The following is a 10,157-nucleotide window of genomic DNA, read 5'->3' as shown; positions in this document are numbered from 1 at the left end:
AAATGAATTGCTCACCATCTTCAATAGGGCTTTTTTTTAAAAACTATTTCCTCACAGAACTATCTGTATTTTTGTTGCTGTAGCATTGAGTAACAGAACGTAAAACACGAGGGGCAATATAAGTTGAGTGAAAGAATGCGTTTATTTCAACAGTTAGAGATCAGCATTAGAAAAAGTGACAGTGAAAAGGCAGTATTTGAGGAATGATTGTAACGCGTGGAGAGACACAGAGCATATCGAAGCCAGTCAGTAATTGGTTGTACATTACAAGAGATATTCCAGGAGACCACACAGTACAGTAGTATACTCTGGTGTTCAAGTCATAAATAAATAGATCTAAACTGAAGACATGCCTCAGACACGAGCAGGAGTGGATAGATCTCATGCATTCAAACAACCACGACGTCGCCTTTTCGCTTGTGCAGAGCGTCAAAAGGGAATGAGAAGAAGCGCTAGAAAACAAACTCCAGACTAACAAATCAGCCTTACCTGAAGAGAGTAGTTCTAGTCTCGCAAGAGATTGTCTCTAAAACACACAGTACTGTACATGACAAAGGCTGTCCTTCTCCTTCTAGCTTTGTTTGGAGGAATTATTGCTTCATTTTAAAAGTAGTTATTTTTTTTTTTTCAAGAAACATGAGTCATGTGCCCAAACCCTTTGATTTTAGAGTAGAAAGATTTCTTCTGAAAATAAATGTGTACATTCCTGTAGAAACATTACTCTCTTTGTATCATACACTTATATAAAATATTCTATACGTGTCTATTGAAATATGAGATGATGATATCCAGGAGAGGGAAGACTAGCCGACTACTGTATCTGAGGTTGAGGTCTTCTTGACCCCTCCAACTTCATTTCTCCATTCAGTTCTGCTCCCATACACACATTTGGTCCAACAGTATGACTTGAATGCTATTTGAAATCCTAGAGTATCTCAAGATTTGTATGGTTCACTTCTGGTAATCCACATCATAAATTACATTAGCACATTATTTTTCTTCTTAAGACAATATTTGGAATATCATAGCCTTGTGTGAACAACATGAAACAATGCATTTCAATTTCAACCACGTGGCTTTAGGAATGAACGGTTGGGGAACGTGAAAATATCTTTCTTTAGCTTTCTTTCGTTCTTTCATTAGCATACCTAAATCACACAAACAAAAAGTAGAGACTGAAGGAACAAAATCGACTCAAATTACATTCTGTCAGAAAGAAAGAGGTAAAAAAAAAAGAAAAAAAAGTTTACAGTATTATCAAATATAATCATTTGAAATGAATGTGAATTTATGTGCAGTTACTGAAAATAATCATTAGAAGAACCTGACACTCAAGTATAACTGCCTCACATGAGAGAACAGAGAGATCATCATCATCATCATCATCCCGCCACCACCACCCCCAAAATGCGTTGAAGCCATCAAACATCTCTTTTGTGCAAGTATTGTCCTGTAATAACTACATGAAAACAGAAAGTATTGGTTTACATGAGATCATCAAAAAGCTGTTATTAAGACTGCAGAGGCAAAACAATGAGACTTCAGGTTAAATCACCAACACAATAATAAACATCTACGATTTAATACTCTTAAAACTCTTATTTGGAGGCGCAGCTTTGAAACAGTCCCTACTTTCAGCAAATGACCCTGTTAAAGTCGTTTTTTTTTTTTAATAAGGCCTCGTAGTTAAAGTAGCAGGAATATTAAAGAAAAACCTCACATTTGCTCAAGAAAAAAAACTAGATGTAATTAGTGTCCGATTACTCTGCATAGGTTCACTGCAAATTCCCCTGCTCCCACCAACAAATAATAATCAACAAGAGAATTGAAAGCCGGCAAGACCAACATGAAGGGAAAAAAAGGACAATGAACAAAAAGCAGTTCACTTATGACTTGAGTACCTCCAGTCAAAACATGGTACAGTATTGTTTGAATGCCCGCCGTGTTAGGTACAGTAGTTAAATGCATTCTTCCCTTTGCTGTAGTGAGATAGAGGCCTGTGGTTTGGGACAGGGGCTTTAGCGCCAGGGTGGAAGTCTCCCCTAGGTACAGATCTAGGATCAGCTTCCCCAATCCCAACCATTAGTGGGGAAAATGAAAAACTGACCCAGGATCAGTAACTAGGGGGAAATTCACCCTACAACTTTTACTTGAGGAGGCTCTGCAGCATGGCTGTGGCGTAGGTGGGGCGGGCCTGCCGGCTCTCGATAGCGCTCCGGAGGTACTGGATGCCCCCGCAGCGCTCCCAGATCTCCTCAAACTGCCGGGGCAGGATCTCAGCTCCCCTCTTCCTCGTCAGGCCTGTTTCCTCCAGGCTCAGCTCACACATCTCCATGTCATCTTTCCCTACAGACACACAGAGAAAACAGCAAAACAAGAGTTTTATGAGGCAGTAACAGTATGAATAGAACAGACAGGCACATGCATGCACACAAAGAACCCCCCCCCCCGGGTCGGGTTGCTGACTGACCTGCCACCAGCAGGATGGGTTGCTTGTCCGGATGCAGCTCCATCTGCCTGGCGATCCAGGGCCCGTCAAAGTGGGCGTACCACCAGCCCTTCTTCTTGTTCTGGGGGTCCTTGTACTGGTCCCCGGGCCGGATGAAGGGGATGCGGAAGTAGCGCTGCTGCCTGTTCATGGCCACCTCATGCTGCCTGGCTGGGATGGGCGGGGCTGGGTTCGCCTGGGCTGTTGGGGAAGGGGGTAGTTAGAGAGGCTAATGATGCTGGCTGATTGCAATGGGAACAGAAACCAATAGGGATGGGAAGGGAAAAGGAACCAATAGGAATGGGAAGGAACAGCAAGAACCTATAGGGATGCTGGGACTGCGTTGCTGCTAGAGCTGGGGGGGGGGGGGGTCAGTATTAGCAGAGAGTAAATCAGAGTGACAAGCTGCATGTCAGATGTTTGTTACAGAGCCTGCTCCTATCAAAACATAAAGAACATACATTTGCATATTCTACGCAAAGTGGAGCATAAATAAATAAGGGAATAGACAGACCAAGTGATTGAAAGGGGTGGGAGGCTCTATGGAGAAAAGGACCAGGGAAAGACGGGGGGTGCAGTAGCCTCAGTCCTGTTGACAGGCATGGTACAGTACATATTTTCCCTTTAGTTTAGAGCAACCTCTCCCTGATTCACTGCCACCAAACAAAACGGATCCATTACTAAAAGGTGAGAAAGCCGAAAAGGTTGTGCCGTTAACTATGAGGATGACCCTTTGGAACCAACACCATTGCGGTACTATTAACGAGAGAAACAATGGCCGCCCACTCATTCCCAACACCTTTCAGAGAGTCCTTCCCTCGTATAAAACAGTTGATTTTGTCCAGAGAAAAAGCTTGCAATGCTGCAACCGAGAGAGACTTACAGAATTTTGGGGGGGGGCGTTTGTTCCAATGACGTGTATACAATCTCTATATGTTTATACACATTGCTTTTGACCAAACTCCTTGACAGACGTACCATATGTGAATACTTTTCATTGCAAGGATGTCAGTCTATTTGTACAGCCAGCTACTCATTGTCTGATGCACTTCAGTGAATGAGAGGGTCTGAACTGACAGGAAAATGAGAGAATATACAGTAGACGTGCACCCAACAATCTCCAAGGTACAAGTATGTGTTGTGTAGCAAATCCCCTGCTTTCTGCTCCAATGAGGAGTCAACTGCAAGGTTTCTCTTCCAATCAGCAGGCAGACGTGTTACGCTGTAATACTCCCCCAAAAAACGATGAGACAGAGACCCACAGTTTCCCAAATGGCACCCTATTCCCTTTATAGTGCACTACATTTACGTCATTTAGCAGACGCTCTTATCCAGAGCAATTAGGGTTAAGTGCCTTGCTCAAGTGCACAGACAGATTTTTTTTTACCTAGTCGGGCTTAGGGATTAGAAACCAGCGACCTTTCGGCTGCTGGCCCAAAAGTAGTGCACCATCTACGGAATAAGGTCCCATTTGGGAGGCGGGCACACATCCATCCAAACACCAATTAGCCTAAGTGCCCTGAATGATTTTAGCTCCAATTGTCAGCGTAGCCACATAACATTTGCAGCAACATCAATAACAGCAGCCATTTTAACCCTTTGAAATCTCTTTGTGCCCATCCTCATTCTCTATCAGCTCGAGTTCGACATTTGAAAACACCATCCAAGTCGAACACTGCCTTGTAAAAACGAGAAGTCTGTAGTGTCATACAATAGCCTACAGTTGCAAAGAATTCCAGGTGCACTTAGTCGACACCCCTTAATAATCTTCTTCTGTTAGAAAATAACATGCACACCAAAGACGATTCATTTAGAAAGAAACCAGTTGCTGTAAGATTCCGTACGCCATCACCAAGGTTACATCCCAAACGGCACCCTATTTCCTATATAGTGCACAGCTGTTGACCAGAGCCTTATCCCAAAACAGAAACTAAAACCCTTCCACACAGACGAGTAGTGACTACCACACACACACACACAGCACTCCCCTCCATTTCCCCATGGTTAATAGAGGGCTTAGCACTGGGCTGAGGTTAGTGGTGCTACTACATCATGGAGAACCACTTACGTGCTTGTCTCACATGAGGTGCGAGATCTGAAAGTAAACATGCCAGGTTACACTTACAAACAACACATGCAGTATGACACAGGTATTAAACAAAATCAACATGCAAGACAATATAACAGAACCACAAATGAACTTCCAAGAAAGACGAGGCTATTTTGTGCCGATCGCTAATATCAATGCCCCTTCTTCATAGATATTAATGATAGCGCTATTACTATGTCTTTACATGCGTTTACTGTAGCCATGGCCTAAATGGATGAGACCATAGGCATGGAAGTACAGGGAAGGCCATCCTACTGTATATGGTCATTCACAAGCATAATCATTAGATTGTAGGTTACATTATGCTTGGAGCCTGAAAGTATGAGAGCTCTCCTCAGCCTCTGGCTTGTTAATGTGTCAGAGAGCAGGTAGGCATAGCTGGCACTGTGCTGTGTCTGACACTATGGGCTTTATTTTAACAAACCTAATGCAAATGGTAAATCTAAGCGCTGGCGGTAGCGCTATAGGTCCGGGCGCGATATCATTTTTGTTGTTGCTATTTTCACAGCCGTTATTATGAGCGCAATAGCTGGCGGTGGCGCGAAAGGGCTGGGTTTTGATGAATAAACAAGTTGTGGTTGGAAAGATGGCTTGGCCACTCACTAGCCAATCATGGCGTTCCATGCCTTAATACCGCATGCGTTATGGACAGGCTACTTGGCTAATGCATGGCCAGGATAAGATTGACACCAGATGCACTGCTGTTGAACCAGCTTTTGTTATAGTACGGTAAGGGTAGCCTACTAAGGGTTTGTTTTTTTAATGAAACAAAATGGAAAATAACAAATGTTTCTAAATACTAATGTCACCGGATTATCTCATCTCTCGTTCCATGATGAGCAATTAGTCTACACGGAGGGGTTTTATGCACATCCAAAATAATAATAACAGGCGCTAGCTAAAATAATGTAATAGCCTACATAGATTCAAAAATAGGGACGTCCGCTCACAGTTTTGCTGCTGCCAAACTTGATCTTTGAATAAAGCTTTGGTGATAAAGATTTCTTTCTAAGAAGTCTCACAATCCAAACCATTTATCGATAGTCTTGACTAAGCGAAAGCATTGGACGTTTAAAAAAAAAAAAAAAAAACTGCTTTCATTTAAAGGGGAGGACATGTCTGGTTTTTAATCAAAATAAACAAAAATGGGAAAATTGTTTCTAAATAGGAGATTCACGGGCACAAAGCACATCTCTTGCTCCATGTGTATATGGGCACTATGCATCATGGCTGGATAGGCTGAGCTTCTGCTGTCAAAATCCATGCCATAACCAACCGCGTTACCGCTAAGACCAGCTTTCGGTTGGTCTTAAAATATCCCCACCAGCGCATACTGAAAACAGCACTTTGGCGCACGTTTATAAGGACAAAAATTAGATATTGCTACCCCTCCAACCTCAGCGCAAGCGAGCTCATATAAGACAGGTAAATTACCAAATCTGGCGCTAGGGTTTGAAAATATAAGAACGCCGGGATTTAACAGGTCGAAATTGCAAACAAGCACGCGTTTGACAATAGCGCTGTCTTATCACCAGACGAAAATAGAACCCTAAGTGAGAGGAGGAGAGGTGGGGGCTGGGCATAGCTACAGATCCTAGAATTATATATGTAATTCTATGGGGGCTGTGCATGTGGTATGTAGTCCAATCAGTTGTCTAACAAACAGCACATAGAAAGTGGATCTGCAATCTGCCACACAGGAAAAATAGCTGTTTGTCGTCATGGCGACGCCATGTTTTGTACATGGAAAGGACCCATTTGTGGCTCACAGAGCAAAACAGCATGGGGTTCTATGGAGAACAATAAGAGAAAAAGGTCAGGCTGGAGGATGAGAGCAGCCACCAACAGGATGTGTCCCAAATGGCACCATATTCCATAGATCGTGCACTACTTTTGACCACGGCCCACATGGGTCCAGTCAAAAGAAGCACACTATGTAGAGAATAGGATGCCATTTGGGATGCAACCACAGTATCAGTATTGCAGTAGAATATATCAGTAGGGGACTCGAGGTCTGATATTGGGAGCAGAATAAATAAAAAAAAATGTATGCTTCCAAATCACGACTATCACAGCATGGAAAGAGACCCATAATAAGACGCCTACATTGATGTTGTACTGTATAACACTGTCTGAAAGACCCTGTGGATTGGGGACGCGGTGGCCTGCGGGGTCCCTTACCATAGTCGGTAACTGATTTGGGGGCCCTCTGCTCAGTATTGCCGGTGTCGTTGCCACGCTTCTTGTTCTTTGACTTCCAGGCGTGATAGACCTTCAGCCGGCGGTGGAACTCCTCTCGGCAGGCAGCCAGCAACTCAATATCTGTGGGTGGAGGGAGGGAGAAAGATAAAGGGGAGAGAAAGAGGTATTAGAGCATGGCAGGTTCTAAAGTCTACCAGCACCACAAAGGACAGAGCTACACACAGAGATGGAGGACTACCAACAGAGAGACGACAGCTACAGCTAAAAGACTTTCATTACTTCAACAACAATTCAAAAGCCATAAAATAATAAAAAGACAGCATTATGGGTTTGTCTTTCTATGTCTTCATGAAATTCTAAAACAATTGCTGCTCGGGTTAAAATGCATTTAAACTGTCATCAGCAGACCCGCTAAGTGCCTTGGTAAAGTTGAATTCACAAAGATGGCTCCCTACCTACCAGATAAATGAGTCATTTCACTGTCAAAAAGGTCTCCCTGTAATGGGCACACTACTTAATATCAGCATGCCTGATTGCTTTGTGAATACTTTCAATACAAATGCATCAGCAACCCCAGATACCCCATTGTTGGGCATTTTTGGTAGCACATAAGACACAGGGCTTGGGGAGCAGCGAATGAATGAGTCTGCGTCCAAAATTAAAGCCTATTCCAGGGTTCTCCAATAGGGCCGCGGGTGACTTAACTTCATAAGACTGGACATAAGACTAAAATCCCCAGGAAACCAGCGTAGTGTTTTTAATTTAGGAAATCTGTTCTCAAGTATTCACACACATAAATAAATAAAGGTTTGAAATGATTATGTTTTGGTCAAATACTATACCCGTTTTGGCTTCTTGTGGTCAATTTGCAGTATACAAATTATTTATAACCATCTGTTCAACAAAAAAAACAGCCAGCGGATTAATGTAATGGAGGATCCCTGCCCTACATAGTGCACAACATTTGACCACTGGTACCCCACTGTTCTACCAAATGACAGAAGAATTTGACTTTCATGTACAAGGAAGTGATCAAATAATAACGTAGGCATTAATAAATAACCATAGAGCAAGTTAAAGCTGTAAAACCACAATTCACTTTTAGACCGAAGCGAACCAGGCTCAGAAAACAGTTTGACAGTTCAATATTGCATAAGGTTCGTTAGGAGCGACAGTGTCTCAGCAAAATGTCCCAGTCAAGATTCTTAACGTAAAAATTGTCAGAGTCAAGTTTCTAAATGAGCTTCAACCAAACATTCAACATGGCTGACTTTCTTACCACAGGACGTGTTAATGGCATCCCTTAGTTCGGCATACTTCCACTTGCTGAGCTCGTACTTCTTGGTGCCAGCAGCAGCAGCTTTGGTGGCCTGAACCTGTGGGCCTCTGGCAGCACAGAAACAATCAAGACAGTGGGATTAGAACCAAAACCAGAGCAGGCTCCGGGGTGAAGTTTCCCCTAGGTAGGATCGGCGTACCCTCCCCCAATCCTTAACCATCGGTGGGAAAAAATTCTAAACTGACCCAAGATCAGCGTCTAGGGGCAACTTCACCCTACCAGTGGAGCAAGAATGACTGGATCCATAACGAGAGAGATCAACGGTCATAATCACGTGATGATATATTGCGATTTTCATTGGAGGAGTTGGGAGCAGGATGATGTGGAGTGAAATGTGAAGTTTGTCAGGTGAACTGCAACTAGACAAGAGAAATTTAACCACCCCACACCAGTAACACAAACTATTCACAACCCAACTGTATGGAGCTGGAACGGCTCATAGGCTCCTGCTCCTATCTCCTGTTTCTGTAGCATGAGGCAGCTTGATGTGCAACTACACCTCCTGGACAGGATGTTAGTCTGTCACAGGGCCTTGACCCCAATTTTTCTCCTTAATGCGGAGTGCCAAACAGACACACATCGGGTCCCATGTTTACAGTCTTTGGTATAACTCGGCCGGGAATCAAACTCCCAACCTTCCAATCTCAGGCAGGACACTAACCACAAGGCCACTGAATTGGTCACGGAGCTGCTCCAGTTCTGCTTTATTCTGTTGAACAGCCATTTAGCACTGTTTGGGATGGTTTCCCTGACACAGATTAAGGACTAGGCTTAATCCTTGTCGGGGAAATTGGCCCTGTTGTGTCGTTCTACTCTCCAGCTGTGTGGCTGTTTCTTGCTAGTCTGATCTGTCGTCACCTCCTCCTCCTAACTGCTGACAGGGCTAATTACATCCTGGCTGGGATTTTCCCCTTTTAGACTCTCTGGATCTGAGGCTGGAGCGGGCCCTGGGCCACACTCTAATCCTATTGGCTGACTGAGCCTCTCCAACCAGGGGAGCGTGCCTCGCACCGTTGGCTGCTATTCCGGGTACCCAGCAGCACGCAGCCCCATCGACCTTGGGCAAGCAGGCCGAGGCACCTTCTGCTCCCACTTCCTGTGGCCATGTGTCGCAATGAGGCGTGGTGGGAGGCGGCTTGAACCAATTAGTAAACAGACAACGTAACAGTGCCTGTTGGGTGTGTGGTCGACGGGCTCAAGCAAACATCTCTCATTCAGTCATTCTGACGGCTGGCCACATGGCATCCGCTAATTGGGATCCCAATAAAGAAGAGCTCTACTACAGTGCAATATCAGTGGGCCAGGAATCAGGATATGGCTGACTTAAATAATGTGTGAGTAACTATAATAGTTGGAACAAACATATGATGAGGCCCTGTTGTAGAAGAGTGAGTCACCATTATTTACTTAACTTTAGCTAGCTTTTGCTACTGGTAAGTGATTGTCTGAGATTTAACAACTTAAAAAGACACCGGCTGATTTGAAAACCAATCATCCATCCATTTGCATGGTGGGGAGCCCTACCTCATTGTGTAGGAATACTCAACAATGGTTAATTGTGTGGAATTATGAAGAATTAGCCCCAAATGAAGATGATACATCTCTACTAAGAAGATTAGTATTGATACTCATAATCACACATGTTCTGATCTAGAGATTTGAAGTGATCGTAACGATTATCGGAGATTTCATTCATGGAATTTTAAAGGATTTCTACCCACCTAGACAGAAGCTCAGACATTTCCTTGGCCATTTCCTCCCTAAAAAGGACATGATGAGCCCAGCATAATAAGAGTTAGAACCACTTTCAATACCAGCCAACTGTCACATTGATTGCAGTTGTAAGACAGGAGAGAGAAAGAAGGCGTGTAAAAGAGAGAAAAGGTGTGTGTGCATGTGCAGCCAGGAATATAATGCACTCTCCCCTCCCTAACTGGAACACTGCTGCTTTGCTGGTCACTGAATCGTCTCACGTTGTGGCGTGACATACAGAGGCTGATCGGGCGGACGGTAGGCTA

At 43.8% G+C, this 10,157-nt stretch overlaps 1 protein-coding gene across 7 annotated transcripts in view; it reads right to left on the bottom strand.

The window, feature by feature from the left end:
• Positions 1–123: 123 nt before the first annotated feature.
• The window catches only part of myo6a (myosin VIa), a 104,868-nt gene continuing 94,834 nt past the window's right edge, over positions 124–10,157 (bottom strand). For 2 of the 7 annotated variants that reach the window (XM_014204923.3, XM_014204926.3), the window contains 6 exons: positions 9,861–9,899; positions 8,080–8,186; positions 6,780–6,920; positions 4,557–4,583; positions 2,471–2,689; positions 124–2,346 (listed from right to left, as the gene is read on the bottom strand). In XM_014204923.3, the coding sequence (XP_014060398.2) occupies positions 2,147–2,346; positions 2,471–2,689; positions 4,557–4,583; positions 6,780–6,920; positions 8,080–8,186; positions 9,861–9,899 (733 nt within the window). In that variant the 3' untranslated portion in view covers positions 124–2,146. The remainder of the gene's footprint in view (positions 2,347–2,470; positions 2,690–4,556; positions 4,584–6,779; positions 6,921–8,079; positions 8,187–9,860; positions 9,900–10,157) is intronic. The other 5 variants (XM_014204927.3, XM_014204928.3, XM_045720761.2 and 2 more) reach the window with 3 other exon arrangements.

This window comes from Salmo salar, chromosome 06 (genome assembly GCF_965601325.2).
Source record: "Salmo salar chromosome 06, fSalSal1, whole genome shotgun sequence".
In the NCBI taxonomy this organism is placed as follows: Eukaryota; Metazoa; Chordata; class Actinopteri; order Salmoniformes; family Salmonidae; genus Salmo; species Salmo salar.
This window is presented reverse-complemented; position numbering and strand designations above follow the sequence as displayed.